Source organism: Epinephelus lanceolatus, chromosome 21 (assembly GCF_041903045.1).
Source record: "Epinephelus lanceolatus isolate andai-2023 chromosome 21, ASM4190304v1, whole genome shotgun sequence".
In the NCBI taxonomy this organism is placed as follows: domain Eukaryota; kingdom Metazoa; phylum Chordata; class Actinopteri; order Perciformes; family Serranidae; genus Epinephelus; species Epinephelus lanceolatus.
In genome coordinates, this window is record NC_135754.1 from 37,088,024 (window position 1) to 37,107,068 (window position 19,045).

The window sequence follows — 19,045 nt, forward strand, 5'->3', positions numbered from 1 at the left end:
TCTGTATAAATATATTTTTATTTCTGTCAGCTCGGTTATTAAAACCATCACCATCAGTTTACATCGGCAGCTTTATGTTACAGACATGTACATTATTTCAAACATTACAGTGTCATATTAAAACACATTTTAATAACCTTCTGTACGCACTCCTGTGACAGGACTTCATGTATTCATTCTGACATTATCCACAGCTGACCTGACCCAGACACAGAAGGCCTGACTCACTAAATCACAGCAGATCAGTGCAGTTACAGTACGCAGTGTGAACAACTGTTAATCCACAGGTGGACTAGAGGACTGAGTGGATCGTGAAACCTCAGAGGACAGATTGGAGTGTTTACATGCACAGTTTAATGTGAATAATTCTGTTCTGCTGGTGATGCATGTAAAATATTATGATGTTCAAACCTGGATACGATCACATGCTCAGTGTCATTTCATTTTCTGTTTGGTTTTAGGTGTTTTTTTGTTGGCAATGTATTTTTTCACTTCACTTCTTCATGTGGATAAACTTTCCCAGAATGCACTGCAGACGCAAGACATGTTTTCTGCATATTTCTGCAGTTTTGTTTCATTCGGCCACACAGACAGTCCCACATCCAGGACATTCACTTCTGCTGTCCATCAGTGTTGCTTTGTTATTTTCCCCCGAAGATAAAAGACAAACCGTTAAAGAGGCTGCATTTCTGACAGCCGACACTCGTAGTTTAACACAATTTTTATGTTTTAACAGGTTATTGCGATTATTGTGTTATTTTATCAATAATTCCATTTCAGCCCTTTTTAGATTTTAGCGTCTGCATCCTGCTCTGCCTCTCCTCTGGCTCTAAGGTCGACTCTGAGAAGCACTAGGGGCAGAAAGGCGTTCAGGTTACATGTTGTGTTAGTCTTTTAGTCGCTCTGAACTCAGTGCGTGGCCGATGCCGCGGCGGTCTGCTCCGACGGTCCCGTGGATGCTGCTCCTCCCTGGTTGAGGGCGACATGCGGCAGGGTGCTCAGCAGGGCCTTCTCCAGCTTCTGCTCCAGAGCGTCCAGGCGACGGTCAACGTGCTCCTTCAGCCTCCTCTCCATCTCCTCCAGACGACGCTCCATGGCTGAGTCCAACTCCCTTCAGAGTGGAGAGACAATGACGGAACATTTGGTTAAGGCAAAGAGCCTGCAGAGTAGAAGTTCCAAAAATGAGACGTGCACTCTTTGACCTATCGATTCACTCTGGTTTTTAAAGGCTCTGTACTGAAACTGAACCTGTTTGTATTAAATTGGCAGAAGACTGAAGATAACTGATGTCCTGCTGCAGAGGAACTGAGGCATGTTTCTCACATTGTCCCCTTCATTTTTTAATAATATTTAAGTCCAGGAACGACACTCAGTGTGACTGATCCATGAACAAACATGAAGCCACATCAGAGACAAAACCTCAAACATAAACTCAGACATTAAAAAAGCTGAACCACCCACGGAGTTGGAGCTGACCATCATCTTCCCCCGACCTCAGCATCCTGCTGCATCCACCTTACTCAGCCACTTTTCTCTCTGTGAGTGAAACTCAGACAGCTGACTCTGGGTGGGTTTCATCCTCACCACCTGGAGGAAAAATTCAAAACCAAGACGCTTCTCTATTCCTTTTCAAATTTTTCCAGCCTTCCTGCGTGTCTTTGGGTTTTCTCAGCGTTACTTTTCACCCTCAAAGATCCAGAAGAATCCCAGTAACTCAGCCTCTCTCACAGCCAGGGGAAATCCTGACTGCTGCTGCTCAGCCTGTTTGACTTTATTTGGAGAGACAGAGGCTGCCCTCTTCAGGTCAGGAATTCAATTAAGGCATTCTGATGTCATAGTAAAAACTGGGCTGACATCAGTGTCTTTAAAAGCTTCTGTAAATAACCTGGACTGTGTCCTGGATAATCTTTAATCAGGGGAACACATGGCTTTAAAAGCTCTTTACAAAACTACAAATGAAACATAATTTATTATTGGATATATCATCCTTAGAAACAGCAGCTGGAGCTGTGGTGTTAAACTACTTTGATTATGCTGCCACCTTCTGGTAAACTCGCTCCTCACAGCCCAACCTAAGCTAATGAGAGTTGTTTTAAAGCCGTCCTCAAACATCTCGATGCAGGTCATTTAAAAACATGAAACCCTCTCCCCGCGGATTAAAGGTGCAAATTACAGTGGATAGTTTTAAAGTCACAAACTCCATCTGCTGCAAAAAATTATTCGTATGATCAGACTCTGACGAGGCCTCCGTTCTGCTGTTCAGGAAACTGAACATTCTCTCAGTATATGACTGAAATAGTTTAATGTCACTTCTGTCTGACACTTCGTTTTCAATCTGCCACCCTGTCCTGCAACAGAGGAACACAACGGGTATAAGCTCGAAGGCTGTCTGTCTGTCTGTCTGTCTGTCTGTCATCTATCTATCTATCTACCTACCCATCCATCCATTTATCTATCATCCATCATGCATCCATCCATCCATTTATTTATCTATGTATCCATCCTTCCATGCATCTGTCATCCATCCATCCATCCATCAACTACGCTGAATGTCTGCTTCTCTTTGTGTTAGCTGATGAGTTGTTTCTGTGAATAAAACCTGTTTCAGCACAGCTGAAAGCAACGGCGTCCTGCACTCCTCAAAAAGCACTGTGGGAAATCACATCAAGAGGATTCAATAGGCAGGTTCGAGGCCAGTTAGCTCACAAGGAAAAAACAACAGTAACATTTCTTTAACATTTCACCGGAGCTAACTGTTATTAGCATCTTTGAAACAAGCACACATGACACACTGTTCTTTAAAAACTACGATGATATGTTTGTTTGTGAGTTTATAAGAGCAGCACTTACTGTTCCCCTACTGTTTAAATCTAATTTAAAGTGTTAAACTCTTTCAGTATTTCAGCCTGAGGTGTTTGTAGTGAAACGTACCGCTGAGCTGCTGTCCTCTCTTCGATGTGGAGCTCAGCTGACGTTCTCTCTGAGCCCACACGAGCTGCTCTGCTCGGACAAAGAGCCTCATTCAGCAAACTGCAGTCTGTCGCGGCAGCTCGTAAACACATGTTTCAGTGATCGCAGAGTGAAACTAATGTCAGTGATAAATAATATTTACTGACACTGAGCCTCTGCATCAGTGTTAGCTAAAAACAGCCGTTAATTCACTGAGGTTTGGTGCAGTTTGCCAACATTTGATGGATTCATAGCCGCACAGAGCTGCTGATAAATGAACTCTATTGTGTCTGTGTCAGCCTCCTCCCTGCACTGCATGAACCACGGGTCAGACCAGATCCTTCAGCTGCTCACTGAACACTCACTGAACACTCACTGAACACTCACTGTCCTCTGGTAAACAGATTTACAAATTCATTAATCCCTGTGTCAATAAAACTTTAAGACCTAACGAATCCAGTGGAGCCGAGCCATGGTAGTCTCTCAGGACGGGGCTAAATAACGCTCCAAAGTTAGGCTAAATTATGGCGAGGGAGAAACCTCTCATCTCAAGATATCTGAATGAAAACAGTTTCTATAGGAACCAACGACTCTCCTCTTTACAGATATGCCCACTCTATGCTGCTCCCATACAGCTTCTCTTCTTTCTGTGAGTTTTAATGAAGCTAATTTTTGTACTCATGTTTGAAAGTGTCTCTATGAAGTCAAGTTTAATGTGTGTGTTTAGGTGTGTTTGGAATCAAACTTTAAATCACTTCACAGAAACCCTAACCCCGACTGGAAGGTGGTGTAACTGCACAGTGACACAGACATGCATAGGCTCTGCAGAGAGTCAATGCACAACCATAAATTCTCCTTTACTTAACTACAGGACCCGTGCAGTGACGTCTTTCTGCCACAAGGTGGAGCTCCTTTATCTGATTGCAGATCAACAACATGAGGCTCCTTCGTCATGCAGAGCGATGGCGTCATATGTTAGACAGACAGAAATGCCGTCACAGTGAGACCAGAGTCGTCTAATCGGCTGTACTGAAGTGTGCTGTATGTGAACACGCCGTCTGACAGGACGGACTCACTGAACTTCACTCACCACGTTCCGTTCCTCATCACCTTCTCCTTCTCTGCCAGCGCCGCCGCCGCGTCATCCAGTCTCAGCTTCGTCACCTGACCACAGAGGGTCTGCAGCACGGGCAGCAGCTCGGGGCCCGAGCACATCACCTCGCCGGGCCCCTGCCCTTTCAGGAAGTGTGACATCATCTCCGCCAGCTGGGCGTGATTCACAGGGCCTCCATTCTCACTGCTCGCTAGAGACGGGAGACCACAACACAAACTGGTCAGCTGCTGAGATTTGGAATTTTCAAACGAATAAAAAGTTGTTAGTTACCAAATAAGCTGTGGTCAAACGACCTTTATGAGGCAGCAAAATGTCGGATGGCGACAGAGACAGATTGTTTTTACACCTCTTGAAACTCTTCTTCAGACCTGAGCTGCGTTTTAAATTCACAGTCTGATCAAGTATTTTCTGTGTACGAGACTGTGTACACTTCAAACTGGTTGGTCATGATAATCAGGCTGTTCCAGGCAGGAAGGCTGCGCTTTAATTCAGCCTCGCCATTCAGTATAAAACATAGAAACGCAGAGTGGGAGGAGCATTGTTGTTCTGCCTTTTAGCAGGCAGTGGAGGTAGTGGTGAGGCTAAATCAACGACTGTGTAAAATGACGAGGAACCACATACGCTGCTGTGTCAGAAAACACGCCTGTTTTGCTTCTGGAACAATTTCGGTTCAGTGCCAAAAAAAGCGGAGCCAGCATAAAATCAAATCTTCTTCACGTCAGCATTAAAAGAATCTGTTTGAAGGGAGCTACATTTTCTACATCTGACTGTGATTTTGAACAAAGCCAAATGTTTCATAGCTAATGTGAAGTCATTCTTCTGAGTCTTCACCTTGTGCGCTCATGTTTGACCTGAGACAGATCATGATCCTTACCTGTGTTCTTGGTGTTGACGGCAGACGGCGGCAGGTCCGGGGAGGAGACAGAGGAACTGTCTGACATCACTCCGTTCTGAGGCGGCGAAGCTTCACCTGCAGGCCTGATGGAGCCGACTGGAGGCTGAAGACACAGAGACGAGACTCCCTGAAGACTGAGTCCACATTTTACTGCATGCTAACATGCTAAAGACAGGACTGATGTTTGGAGACGTACAAAGGTAAATTACCTCAGAAAGATTTGTACTTGTAATGCAGTATCACTCTGTAGTATTTCTATCTCTATGATTCACCAATAACTCGAGTGTTAGTTTGATCACTTCCTGTCATCACTCAGCTGAACCAACACGGTGGTGAGGAGAGAGAGCCGACAGGCAGCGTTCGCTGCACAAACACATGTGGTTTGGATCAGAGCTCAAACTAGTTTCACTTCCCGGGAACTGAGATTCAGACAGGCGTTGGCACTGAGAAATGGCGCAGCAAGGATTTGAGCTGGACCTCCAAAAAATCTCTTGTTCCATCTGCCTGGATCTAGTGAAGAATCCTGTGACTCTTCCCTGTGGACACAGCTACTGTTTCAACTGTATTACAAACTTTTGGGATGGAGAGGATGAGAGGAGAATCTACAGCTGCCCTCAGTGTAGGCAGAGCTTCACACCGAGGCCTGTCCTGATGAAAAGCACCATGTTAGCAGATTTAGTGGAGGCCCTGAAGAAGATGGGACTCCAAGCTGCTCCTGCTGATCACTGCTATGCTGGAGCTGAAGATGTGGCCTGTGATGTCTGCACTGGGAGGAAACTGAAAGCCTTCAAGTCCTGTCTGCAGTGTGTGGCCTCTTACTGTGAAAAACACCTCCAGCCTCATCGTGACTCGGCTCCATTACAGAAACACAAGCTGGTGGAGCCCTCCAAGAAGCTGCAGGAGAACATCTGCTCTTGTCACGATGAGGTGATGAAGATGTTCTGCCGCACTGATCAGGAGTGTATCTGTTATCTCTGCTCTGTGGAGGAACATAAAGGCCACGACACAGTGTCAGCTGCAGCAGAAAGGACTGAGAGGCAGAGAGAGCTGGAGGGGAGTCGACAAAACATCCAGCAGAGAATCCAGGACACAGAGAAAGATGTGAAGCTGCTCCAACAGGAGGTGGAGGCTATCAGTCGCTCTGCTGATAAAGCAGTGGAGCACAGTGAGAAGATCTTCCCTGAGCTGATCCGTCTCATGGAGAAAAGATGCTCTGATGTGAAGCAGCAGCTCAGATGGCAGCAGGAAACTGAAGTGCGTCGCGTCAAAGAGCTTCAGGAGAAGCTGGAACAGGAGATCACTGAGCTGAAGAGGAAAGACGCTGAGCTGGAGCAGCTCTCACACACAGAGGATCACAACCTGTTTCTACAGAGCTACCCCTCACTGTCAGCACTCAGTGAAGCCACACACTCATCCAGCATCAACATCATTCCTTGCCGCTACTTTGAGGACGTGACAGCGGCTGTGTCAGGAGTCAGAGATAAACTACAGGACGCTCTGAGGGAGACAAACGTCTCACTGACAGGGACTGAAGTGGATGTTTCACTGCCACAACCAGAGCCCAAGACCAGAGCTGAGTTTGTCAGATATTCACATCAAATCACTCTAGATCCAAACACAGCACACACACAGCTGTTACTATCTGAGGGGAACACAAAAGTGGCAGTAATGAGTCAACCACAGTCTTATTCTGATCACCCAGACAGATTCAGTGACTGGTGTCAGGTCCTGAGTAGAGAGAGTCTGACTGGACGTTGTTACTGGGAGGTGGAGTGGAGTGGGGAGGGAGTTTCTGTAGCAGTCGCATACAAGAATATCAGCAGAGCAGGGGGCTGGATTGAATGTGGATTTGGACGAAATGACAAATCTTGGGCGTTATACTGTTACAATGAGGGTTATGACTTTTTGTACAACAAAGTCCAAACTCCCGTCTCAGGTCCTCGGTCCTCCAGAGTAGGAGTGTACCTGGATCACAGTGCAGGTGTTCTGTCCTTCTACCGGGTCTCTGAAACCATGACTCTCCTCCACCGAGTCCAGACCACATTCACTCAGCCTCTCTATGCTGGACTTCGGCCTCATGAAAAATCCACTGCTGAGCTGTGTAAACTCAAATAGTCAGAAGTCATTTCAGGGTTAAACTCTGTGTTTGATCTCCATGTTTGTTACAGAGAGATGATTGTTGTGGCGTGTCTCCTCTGCACACTGATCAGCTGTCAGTCAAGAATTCTGGGTGGTACTTTGAGTAGTTGTGTAAATGTTTGAGTGTCTTTAGATGGCGCTCCTTCCTGTGTGTGTTCTGCCATGGAGGCTGTCACTGCACATTTGTGCCTGTTTGCCTGAACTGATGTTTCTCTGCAGAATAATAACGGCGACTTCTGAGCTCTGAATGTCTGATCAATCTTTGTATCCATGTGTTTGTCTGTTGTTGTTTCTCTTCCTACTTTGACTTCAATAAAATGGTTACTTCTGATGGAGTGTATCACTGGAGCATTTCTACTTTTATTTTAATTTTTTACTTGTAGTAGTATCACACTGAAGTATTAATGGAGTATTACACTGTAGTATAGAGGAAATCTGTTAGGCTTGTGCTATAATAAGATGCCCTATGAGGTAAAGGGATCACATCAAAGAACAGCTCAGATAATACAGATACCGTGGAGTCTGCAGGCAGCGGCTGGTCTCTGAAGGCTGCTGAGGAGATGTTGGCTCCTTGAGCCAGAGCAGAGAAAACTCCACCGCCCATCAGGAGAGGCAGGAAGCCGCCCAGAGAGCTGGTCTGGTTCTAGAGAGAAACACAGTCCAGGGGTCAAGTTGATTTTCACTGTGAGCTGAAACTGAAACCACAATTTGCCCTGAAGGTGGGTAAGCATCTAAAACCTTACAGCACACTTTGGTAAACAAGGATCAGTTTAGTGAAGTACAAGCAAGCTCATGTGCTCCATCAGCATAGTCGTAATTCCCCTTCCCTGCCTGAAGAGGTCGTTAGAGGTTAAAGTAACTCACTGCTCCTTTACTCCCACCTTCTGCTGGAAGTGCACCATGTCCATGAGGTGCTGGGCTCCTGGAGAGAGGCTTGTTCCCATCTCCTCAACCAGACACTGCACCTGCTGCATATCAATGCCAGGACCGCGGGCTGCGCAGGGCGGCAGAGGCTGAAGGCCCACAATGACTCGACACACCAATACGCTGCTTCGACCGCCCAGGGAGAGCAGCTGGGACACAGAAACAGATGACTGAACTCAACACAGTCGTGAATACATATACAGAGTTCACCAACATTTATCAACTCTTTATAGATGTGAGGACTCTCAGTAGATGATACCACAGCTACTGCTCTGTGTGTTTGATCTCACTCTGAACACAACTCACCTTCACGTCACAGGCAGAGGACGGGTGCTCAAGGATCAGCTGTTTCTTGTAGAAAGGCCCTCTGTCTGAGCTTTGGGCAACAGAGACAGGAAACACAGCGTCAACATCGCCGCCCACAGCAGAACATTACTGAGCCTCAGACTCCAGCCTGCTTCTCCAAACTGGGGGCGTGCTGATGGACTTCTACTGTAAGTGTATTAAACTGTCTATGAATAAGTAATCCATACAACTCCACTTTGAAAAGCAAAATTTAAAGAAGAACATTTTCTCTGTAGGATTGTTTCCATAATGTTGTCAGACACTTAGAAAACCAATCTGAGCCTGTCAGAGACAACAACAAACTATTTTAATGAACGTAAATTGGACACAGGGAACACATTGCAGCCTGTTTCACTGCTGCTGGCTGCAGCACTCTCTCTCAGTACTGGACCATTTTCCAAAATTGTTGCCTCCATCGGTCACTTAGACACAACAACATGAGAAAATAAGGTCCCCTAAAGTGAGCTAAAAAAAACTGTAAAACATTCAACCCAGGTGATGCTAACTGTGTGTGTACCTGTCTGTCTGGACACTGTTGTCTCTCTTCCCGCGGACTGTCCCACAGTATTCTCCCGTCTGGCTGTACACCTCCATGGTTCGGGCCTCGCTGGTGACCAGCAGGCGGCTGATGGCAGCAGGTGAGCAGGAGCTGCAGTGGAGCGTCAAGACACAAGGAGACCCTTCTTCCGTCTGCTCCAACAGCACTGGGCCGCCCCTGTGAGGGGAAGATAAGTGTTAAAGATGCGGTTATCACTCAGCTACGTAGGGCTGCAACTAACAATCATGTTTGAGAAAATATAGTATAGAAAAATAGTTGCAGATTAATTTTCTTTCGATCAAACAATCAAGTGATTCATCGTTGCAGCTCTACATCTATCCCCCTTCAGTTTGAACAAACAGTGGTGAGGTCTGGTTGCTCACATTATACAAAAGTTAACGAGCAATTCTGTGTCAGCCTTTTACAAAACCATTAAAAAAAAGGGAATCCAAACACATCAAGCCAAAAACAATCCTTATTTTCACAGCAGGATTCAACACAAGTGTTCACAAACATTAATCCACATTTGAACAGGTGCGCACTTTAGCTGCTCACCTGTTTGTCTCGTCTCCCTCTGACTGACCGAGCTCCTCATCGTGATCGTCTTTGTTACTGACGTCAACAGGAAGCAGGACATCAGCCAACTGTCCCTCATCGGGACACACCCACGCAGCTCCGCTCTTCACGGCAATGTCCACCATGATGCTGCCAGGGGCCACAGGGACTGGAACCTACCTTGGAGACAAGCTGGGGCACAAAGTAGGAAACAACTTAGGAGGCAACAGTACATGAGAATAAACTAGGAGACAGGTTAGGGCAGAAGTAGAAGCTCTGAAATAAGGCTGAAGGTGACAGACACAGTCACTCCCATCTGGCAGGAGGCTGCAGTCGATCAGGACCAGTGTTTTCCTGCCTGGGACGCCCACTGACACAGACTCCAATATATATTAAAACATGGATCTTTTAAAATATATTTTAAAAGATCAAAATCTTGGTTATTAAACCTTGTAATGAGCCAACCTCCCAGCAATTGTCTTTCTTCTTGATATCATACATGATGGTTGTCAGAGGTAAGATGTAAGTTGACAAAAAGTTATATATTTATTAATTTTACAGCAGTCTCAGTGAGGATTTTATTTTGTCAGAGTTCTTTTAATGCTGATTAAAAGACTAATTTTTAACCATAATTCTTATTCAGTTTGGAGTTGACCTGTTATGTTTGAAGTAGCACTATTATCTAATTAATATATCATAAAATAAAAAGCATACCAGGACGTGAGCAGCATTCACACCTTTTAGGAAACCAGGAAGTGAGGCAGTCCTTGTGACACAGTTAACTCCGTTTATACCTTGTTAAATGATGTTTTCGTACAAATGTGACGGCGCTGCAAAAATCTAGGACACATCTTTAACATTTTTATCAAGAGGACTTTTTTACACACATTATCAGTGCATACTTTTTTAGATTTTGAAGGCTTTTAACATAGTTTTTAATAGTTTGAAGTTGAGGCTGTTTTTTGACACAGTTTATAGTTTAGTTTATAAGTTAAAAAAATTGATGCAGATCAAAATAGTTTATAAATCATATTTATTTCATACATGTAAATCCTTTCGAAATAATGAAACAGAATTAGTGTGTTGATAAGTTGTAATTTTAAAGGTTTTTTGGTCAATATTTTACAATGTCCAGCACAAAACAGTTCAGGTCTTTCATTTTAAAACAGACATATTTTACATATTTTCACACATTGGCTTCTTATTCTATTTTTCCTATTCAATATTTATGCTTCTTGAGTTTTGAAGCTTTTATATTTGTTTATTCATTTGTCTATTTGTACCTTGTTTATTGTTATGCATCGAGGCAAATCCCTTGTATGTGAAAACTTGGTCATAAATCTGATTCTGATTCAGAAGATAAGTTAGGAGATGATTTAGGGAACAAATCAGGACTGTCTGCAGTCAAGTCTGGATTTCTTTTCACGAATAAATAAAAAAAAATCCGTCACATTACAATAATATCTGATATGACACAGAGGGTTATCTTCACACTATGTACAAGATTCATTTTTCTTTCCCTGCTCTTCCTCCAATTTGATTTCAGTTACAAGATGAACCATTTGACAGCTATGATTCTTTGACAAGCATCTATTTTGATTTATAAAATGATAATTATCGGCATGATCGATTATATTTCACGTTAGATGTAAATCTTTGCTCCAACAGCAGTGAGGTTAACTGTAAATACACCATATAGCTTTGCTAATATCGAGCTACTTTTACCTTTTTACCTTCAATTCCTCCGCTGAAACTGCAGATTAGCTCGTTTTCCTCCAGGTTGTCAACTTTCGTCTTCGCATTTCTTCAGACTTCTTTAAAAAAATCCGGATGAACTCGATTTTAAGATAAAACTGATGATAAAACGGTGAATTTTCCACTTCAAGCTAACGCTAAACTCTCTGCATCAGCACGCGACGGGATGTTGTGGTGTGACGTCATTAAACAGCGACCACTGATATGTCAATCCAGGAACTACTTTGGTAAATAAACACTTTTTTATTTCAAGTTGTTAGGAAATATAACTCTACGAGCTGTCTTAGTAGGAATGTGACGTTATTAAGCGTTGTGTTAAAGCTCATGATATGTTTACACTGCCGTGAATGGTGAGTGAAAAGCTACATCTTGATTCGTGAACGTTAGCATCGTAGCTAACTAAGCTAACAGCGTTAGCTTTGAGGCTAAAGTTTGAGGTTAAAGTACTAATATTACACTGTTAAAATATTGCACTACAAGTTCTGCATTTAGAAGTGCGTTTTACAGATGTAAAACAAGTATTAGCAAACATGTGTAAAGTACTTTAAGTATTAAAATAAAGTTATGTAAACTGATCGATGCTGACAGTCTTTTTCCTTTTCTATCTGATGTTTGTGAATTAATATGACTCCAATTACAAAACAGTAAGGACTCTGTGTAAAATGTAAATAAACAGGCTTCCCAGGGTGCTGGAAAACCTTCACAATCTCATTTCCCAGGCCTGGAAAAGTCATGAAATTAATTAATTTTGATGAAAGACAGGCCATGGAATTGTGTTGTGTGTAATGAAATTGTTATAGTAATCTTTTAGTGGAACTTCTTTGGGCTGTTCCCTTCCGGGTCGCCAGAGCTAATCATCAGCCTCCATCTAACCCTGTCCTCTGCATCCTCTTCTCTCACACCAACTGACTCCATGTTCTCTTTCACTACATCCATGAATCTCCTCTTTGGTCCTCCTCTAGGCCTCTTGCCTGGCAGTTCCAGCCTCAGCATCCTTCTACTGATATAGTCACTATCCCTCCTCTGAACATGTCCAGACCATCTCAGTCTGACCTCTCTGACTTTATCTCCGAAACATCTAACATGAGCTGTCCCTCTGATGTACTCATCCCTGATCCTATCAAAACAACCTGTCTTCAGCTTTGTGACGACGACTTTTCAACCTGATCCAGACGAGTTTATTTAGCAACACGTAAAGGAATACTTCATTCTTCAGTTTGTCACAAACATTCAACATCAACACATCTGGAGATATGTGCTTTTCACTGGACAGGAAGTAACTAAAGCTGCCAGATGGATGTAGTGCAGCAAAAAGTACAGTATTTTCCTCTGAGATAGAACAGGAGAAAATTACATTAAAACAGAAATACTCAAGTAAAGTACAAGTACCTCAAATTTGTACTGAAGCACAGTACTTGAGTAAATGTACTTATTTACATCCCTCCCTGCATTTGGACTTTCTGTTGATCTTACAATACCCGAGCTAACTTGTAAACAAATAATGGCTCTAACTCTTTTTAAAGCAGGGGATGGACTTCACAGAGTGCTACAGAGACACCGTCTCCAGCGTCGCCGCCGCAGCTCGCTCGGGCTGTAGGAAGCGGGTGAGGAGGCTGATAAAGAGAGGTTTCAGCGTGGACTGTCGAGACAACCGTGGCTGGAACGCCCTGCACGAGGCGGCAGCCGCTGGCAGCAAAGAGTGTGTGCAGGACATTTTGTCTGCTGCAGGAGGTAAGAAAGGGTTGTTGTTCTCACATGTTAGAAGCTGGACACAGAATAATTGTTTAGTTTTCTGGATAAAGAATTAATTTTCTGCTCATGAACTATCTGTGAATGGACTCAGTATTTTTGGCACTAACTTGGACCAACAGGTCAAAACTTCAAAATATTCAATTTACAGTTGTATAGACAGAGAAAAGCTAAAAATTCTCACATTTAAAAGAGACTTTATTGTCATCCGTCTGTGTACAGTGCAGTACAGAGAGAAGCGAAATTGTGTTTCGCTGGTCGTCATATAATAAGGTGCAAACAAGAAGATACAGGTACAAACAAGGCACAAACATGTAGGGCAACAGTAGAAAAATATCATTTTAATTAGAGCTGCAATGATTAATCTGTTAGTTGTCTACTAGTTTGATTATCGAATAATCTTTTGAGTAATATTTTAAGGGGGAAAAAAGTCAAAATTCTCTAATTGAGCTTCTCAGATGTGAATATTTTCTGGTTTCTTTCCTCCTCTGTAACAGTAAACTGAATATCTTTGGTTTGGGGACAAAACAAGATGTTTAAGGATATCATCTCAGGCTTTGGAAAACACTGATCGACATTTTTTACCATTTTCTGACATTTTATTGACTGAACCGAATAGATTAATCACGAAATTTAACCACAGATTGATCAACAATGAAAGTAGTTGTTAGTTGCAGTTAAATGTCCACATAAATATGGTGGAACCAGAGAATGTTTTGCAGTTTTTCTTGATTAAATACTTTATGTTTATCAAAATTGCTGATGAATTTCCTGATTATCGACAAATTGAATCAGTCAACCCCATCAGCACAAGTTTATCAGCTTTTATTGAGAGTCAAATACTTAAGTGAGAAACAACTGATGTTTTTCTGTTTGTGACAGTGCGAGCGGGCTCCTCCCGGGGCTGCAGTGCCTATGTGAACTCTTTGACACATGAGGGGGAATCTGCATGTTACCTGGCGGCGCAGCGTGGACACCTGGCCGTGGTCCGACTCCTTTTGAAAGCCGACGCCAATATCAACCAGCTGACGAATGACTTGTCCTGTCCTCTGTACGCAGGTACAACACCTGCGCATGTTTTCACTCCTGTATTCACCTCTCTTTAAAGTAAAATAGGATGTGATTGGATGAATTCTGTCTGCAGTATTGATCAGCTGTTCTCTGTTTTCTGACAGCTGTAGACGGCGGGTACACGGAGGTTGTAGAGCTGCTGGTCAGTAAAGGTGCCGAGGTCAATAGAACACACACGGCGTCCTGCTGGACCTGCCTTCACCAGGCTGTTTATAAGGTGATAATGGGACTCGAAACACACACACACACACAAACTCTGGTCTTTCCCAACTTGTTATACGCCTCTGTGCTGGTGACAGCCATCTTTTTGAACATGATATCTCAAGAATGCCTCAAGGGAATTTCTTCAAATTTGGCACAAATGTTCACCTGGACTCGATAATGAAATGATAGGATTTTGGTGGACAAGGGTCAAAGATCAAGGTCGCTGTGACCTTGTGAACATGATATCTCAAGTGCACCATGAGAGAATTACTTTAAATTTGGCACAAACGTTCACTTGGGCTGAAGATTAAACTGATTAGAATTTTGTGGTTGAAGGTCAAAGGTCATGGTCAGTGTGACTGATAACTATAACTCAAGAATTCATACACTAATTATGACAAAACTTGACACAAATGTCTAACAGGGTAAAATAATGAAGGCCAAAAGGTCAAAGGTCAGCTTGACTGTGACATCATCATGTTTTAACGTCATATCTCAGGAACAGAAGGGGAGACATTTGGTCAGATACTGAATTGGTGACTCTAATCTTGAAACTGTGCTGATTGTATAGATCTTCTGTGTGTGAAGCATCCATGTTTTCACTGACATGGATGGAGACTGTCAGAGACACTGGACTGGTGGGCGGAGTCATACAACCGCGGGGTGGTAATTCTACTTTTATTTTTATATCCTAGGGTCACAGTGAAATCGTGCACATACTGGTCAGTGTGTGCAACCTGGAGGCACTAGATGACCACAAGATCTCTCCTCTCTTTGTGGCTGCTCAGTACGGACAGCAGGAATGCCTGGAAATCCTTGTTAATGCTGGTAAACTGCTGTTTTTCTTTATTCCTTTATGTGCATTTGTTCAGAGCTCTAAGTAAAACTTTGTTGAGATTTAATGCTGGTCAGCAGCTTAGCGCTCTCCTTTTGTGTCCCAGCTGCTCTCTCTGCCCCTTCTTTTCCCTCCTCTCTGAAACCTTAAAATAAAACACAATGAACTGTGTTTTGTCACTGTAGGAGCGAATGTGAACACCCAGGCAGCTGATCTGGCCACACCGCTGCTGATCGCCTCTCAGGAGGGTCACCAGGCGTGTGCGGACTTCCTGTTGGACCACGGAGCAGAGCCGGACACAGCCTGCAGTAACGACTGGCCCCAGCTTCCCATTCATGCTGCTGCTGAGTTTGGCCACATCGGGTACCGACTCTTAACTTGTCTTTAAATCACGTATTGTTGGGCAGCGACTCCCAATGTTTTTATGGGGTTCCCACGGTCATGAAATTCCTGGAAAAGTTATGAAATGAGAAACTGTTTTCCAGGCCTGGAAAAGGTTTGGAATAAGTCCAAGACTAACATTTTTGTCACGTCTCATCACCAAAAATGAAACATAGATTTCTTCGTAGTTTTTCTTATCAAGATCAATTTTTTGCTCGTCATCGTCTCGTTTCTGTCATAGAAACAATGTCTTGACCAAATTAACACTGTACTACAGACGTTCCTGTTATCTTACATCTTAGTGTCTGCTGTGACAGCTGATGCTGTACATGTTACTCTACCATCCAGAGGAGGCACTGTGCTTTTTCCCTGATAATGACTTTGTGATAAAGTGATTCTTGGTGTTTCAGGTGAATTTCACAGGATGCTTTTAACCCTCGGGTATTTTGTGAATCCAGGATCCTGAGGAGGCTGATAGCTGTCACGGATCGTGTGTGTGACCGCGGTGATGGCATGGTGAGTCCGCTGTACGTGGCCGTCCACAGCCATCAGAGCCAGAGTGTGGAGACGCTCCTGAGGGAAGGTTACAGCCCAGATGCCCAGGACTGCACGCACATCCTGGGCATCCGTTCACCACTCTCCTTCGCCTTGTGTTGCACGTCCAATAAACCACACAGGTGTGTTAGAAAGCACGTTTGACCTCTCACACACGCAGTGGATTTGTTCTTGATTTGGGTTAAAATCTCTTTCAGTGAGTCAGTGAGGTTGCTGGTAGCTTCAGGAGCAACTCTGAGCGAGGAGGACTGGATTTATGCCTTGGCCACCGACAAAACAGAGCTGCTGAAACTGATACTTGAGCACAGATGGATCCCTCGACCGGAGACTTTGACTGACAGAGACTGTTCTGCACCACATCATCATGGGAGAACGCTAACGCTGCAGGAACTGAGGGAGCTGCTCTGTGTGGCACTAAACCAAGTGCACTTTGCAGCCTGCTGGCTTCCTCTGCTTCTGAAGGCAGGACTGGAACCGTCTCTGCTGCTTCAGCCCCACATGTAAGTCTCACTTTTTGGTCGAGTATCCGATGGCTCTAAACACGATACATCACTTTCTGTCCTCAATGCTTTCTAGGTTGGAGCAGGCGGACAGTGAGGTGTTGAATTACCTGCTGGAGTTTGTAAACTGGTCGACTGTGTCTCCTCCTTTGAAACATATCCTGGATCGAAGGCGGGCGGAGAAGACCTGGGAACCATGTTTTGGTACACTGACAAAACACACGCTGCAGATTTGCTTTCAGTAATCTGTAGTAAACTTCGAGTGCTGATGTTTTTTTTCTCTTCCTCCCTCTAGACTCCATTCCCTGTCTTTCCCACATGTGTCGGCTGCAGGTTCGGTCAGTGCTCGGACCAGATCTGCTGATGAGGAGCGATGTAGTCCAGCAGCTCCCTGTGCCCTCCCCACTCCACCACTTCCTCCAGTTCAGAGACATCCCAGAAGCTTCCTACACACACTCACCGCCGTCACCACTTTCAAATCGACTACAGGGATACCGCAGCACACACCAGCACAGACATGTTCTATAACTCCAGCCAGGCTTCCTCTTCATGTTGCTTTGAGGTTGTTTAATTCCTCGTCTTTCGTCCTCTGTCAGTTTGTCACAGCTCCAAGAAACCCAAGAATCCAAGTGTCTTTTGTGGCTGCACTGTCTCAGCAAATGGAAATATTTTGAATGTTTTGTGCATCATTTTACACACATTCCCTCAAAATTCAGCAGATTTGGTTGCTTTGGTGACGTTAGGAGAAGAAGACATTCTGTTGGTTTTTACAAAGTTTGACTACACAGGTGAGCCAGAGAGGTCTAAAAAGAGAACTCTAGTTTGGTTAAAGGTCCAGGGTGTCGGATTAAGAGGGGAGTCTGTTGACTGAAAATGAATATAATCTGATAAGTCTGTTTTCTTTAGTGTATAGTCACCTGAAAATAAGAATCGTCGTGTTTTTGTTACCTTAAAACAAAATGTTTATGTCTACATAGGGAGCAGGTCCTCATCTAACACTGATTATTAAACATGAAACTGCTTTATTTACTGTTTTTACTGGTTTTAATCAGCTGGTTTGTTTTGGAGAGATGACTTAATCTCGCAGCTCTTCTATACTTTTCCAAATGTTATGGGACCAAATGGATCAAATCCTGACATTGAAATGAGTCATCTCTCGGGGGTTGTGACACTGATTTACAGATGTCTCGTTCCCAATGTAAGTCTATGGGAAAAAGTCTTTTTGGGCCACAGGTCATCACGTAAAGAAAATTGGCTTCAAAGCCTGACACACTTCTGGGGCCTGGTCGAAGGTTTCCTATCAGAAAGGTGAAGATTTGGAAAGAAGTTGTGGTTTGGATTAAAATGAATAGATTTCTGTCAGAAAGGGCTTTCTTAGAAAAAGCCTACAAGGAAAATTCCTCCATGGGCAGACTACTCCTCTTCCACAGAGACCGCCATATTGTTTCTACAGTAGCCTGGAAAGGACAAACCAACCACTCTAGAGAGACATTGGAGTTGTCATGTTGGCCCCTGTAGTTCTCCTACACGCTTGACACACACACACAAAATTTCAGTAATTTACAGTCTACTTCCTCACCACTAGATGCCACTAAATTCTACATACTGGACCTTTAACAGGAGCTTAGAAGATGACTTTATAATCAGAGCTGCGTCAGTTATTTGTGGAGATAGATTTGTTTCAATTATGATCAATAATCCGTGTGTAAATGTGCAGTCTATAAATACAAAACAGCTTTCACAAATACAGAAAAAGATTAGTAAACTCTCAGAAATATTTTGCAGATATAAAACAGATTTCCAAGTACACAAAATCCACACGGGTATAATTTAGAGTTAAAAAAACCCCCACTAAACTACATTTACAAATACCTGTTCAAAAGTTTTGAATGTCAGGATGATGGTCACAATTGATTTTCATTTATTTTTTAATTGATTTAATGTATGCACAGATTTTTTTATTTGTGGAATTTGTGTATTGCAGATCTGTTTTAAATTTGCAAAATAGTTTTGGGAGTTGACAATTTTTTTTATATTTGTGGAAGGTATTTTATATTTACAGATTGCACATGACACAGTGTAGATGTGCTCACACAAATAATAATGAGACAAATCTATCTCCATAATTAGTCGATTAATCGATTTAGCCGATCGACAGAAACTTCATTGGCAATTGTTTTGATAGTGGGATAAGGCTTTTAGTGATTTTTACACAGAAAAGGCCAAAAAAATTGCAGGTTTCATGTCTGTTTGATTGCACAATTAAAGCTTTTCTTCATCACACATTATAAGAAAGTGAACAAAAATGACTTCACTCATTTGCATATTGTAACACACACACGCGTTTCTATGGACCAGCAGCAGTTATGGTTTAATTTATTTGAATTTATTTATTTATTTTCTCCTGTAAACGAGAGTTTTTTGTTCAGTTTTTGTATTGATAAGCACCATTGGTGCATATGACAATAAAAAACATTTGGTCAAACTCTGATTGGTGCAGAGAGCTGTCAATCATACGTACACCGGCTCTGATTGG

At 43.2% G+C, this 19,045-nt stretch overlaps 3 protein-coding genes across 6 annotated transcripts; 2 read left to right on the forward strand and 1 right to left on the reverse strand.

Moving 5' to 3' along the window:
* Positions 1 to 11,332, reverse strand: c21h10orf88 (chromosome 21 C10orf88 homolog). Of its 3 annotated transcripts, XR_013488325.1 has the most exons (10): positions 11,185 to 11,324; positions 9,460 to 9,651; positions 8,884 to 9,081; positions 8,328 to 8,397; positions 7,979 to 8,170; positions 7,612 to 7,740; positions 4,938 to 5,061; positions 4,040 to 4,253; positions 211 to 1,111; positions 1 to 152 (listed from the first exon to the last, which is right to left on the reverse strand). XR_013488325.1 is itself a non-coding variant. In XM_033611195.2 (9 exons), exons 2-9 carry the CDS (start codon positions 9,603 to 9,605, stop codon positions 910 to 912), a joined length of 1,275 nt encoding a protein of 424 aa, XP_033467086.1. In that variant the 5' UTR covers positions 9,606 to 9,651; positions 11,193 to 11,332; the 3' UTR covers positions 1 to 909. The 3 variants fall into 3 exon arrangements, 2 of the variants coding, with proteins under 2 accessions (XP_033467086.1, XP_033467085.1); XM_033611195.2 differs by having other exon boundaries at positions 1 to 1,111; positions 11,193 to 11,332; XM_033611194.2 differs by having other exon boundaries at positions 1 to 1,111.
* Positions 5,409 to 7,189, forward strand: LOC117247054 (tripartite motif-containing protein 16-like). Its single transcript, XM_033611193.2, has one exon. It carries the CDS (start codon positions 5,409 to 5,411, stop codon positions 7,071 to 7,073), a length of 1,665 nt encoding a protein of 554 aa, XP_033467084.2. The 3' UTR covers positions 7,074 to 7,189.
* On the forward strand, positions 11,317 to 19,000 carry asb3 (ankyrin repeat and SOCS box containing 3). Of its 2 annotated transcripts, none has more exons than XM_033611191.2 (10): positions 11,317 to 11,441; positions 12,738 to 12,945; positions 13,846 to 14,022; positions 14,139 to 14,251; positions 14,934 to 15,066; positions 15,259 to 15,436; positions 15,913 to 16,131; positions 16,207 to 16,509; positions 16,586 to 16,713; positions 16,805 to 19,000. In XM_033611191.2, exons 2-10 carry the CDS (start codon positions 12,744 to 12,746, stop codon positions 17,035 to 17,037), a joined length of 1,686 nt encoding a protein of 561 aa, XP_033467082.2. In that variant the 5' UTR covers positions 11,317 to 11,441; positions 12,738 to 12,743; the 3' UTR covers positions 17,038 to 19,000. The 2 variants fall into 2 exon arrangements, with proteins under 2 accessions (XP_033467082.2, XP_033467083.2); XM_033611192.2 differs by having other exon boundaries at positions 11,393 to 11,441; positions 12,741 to 12,945.
* The last annotated feature ends 45 nt before the right edge of the window (positions 19,001 to 19,045 follow it).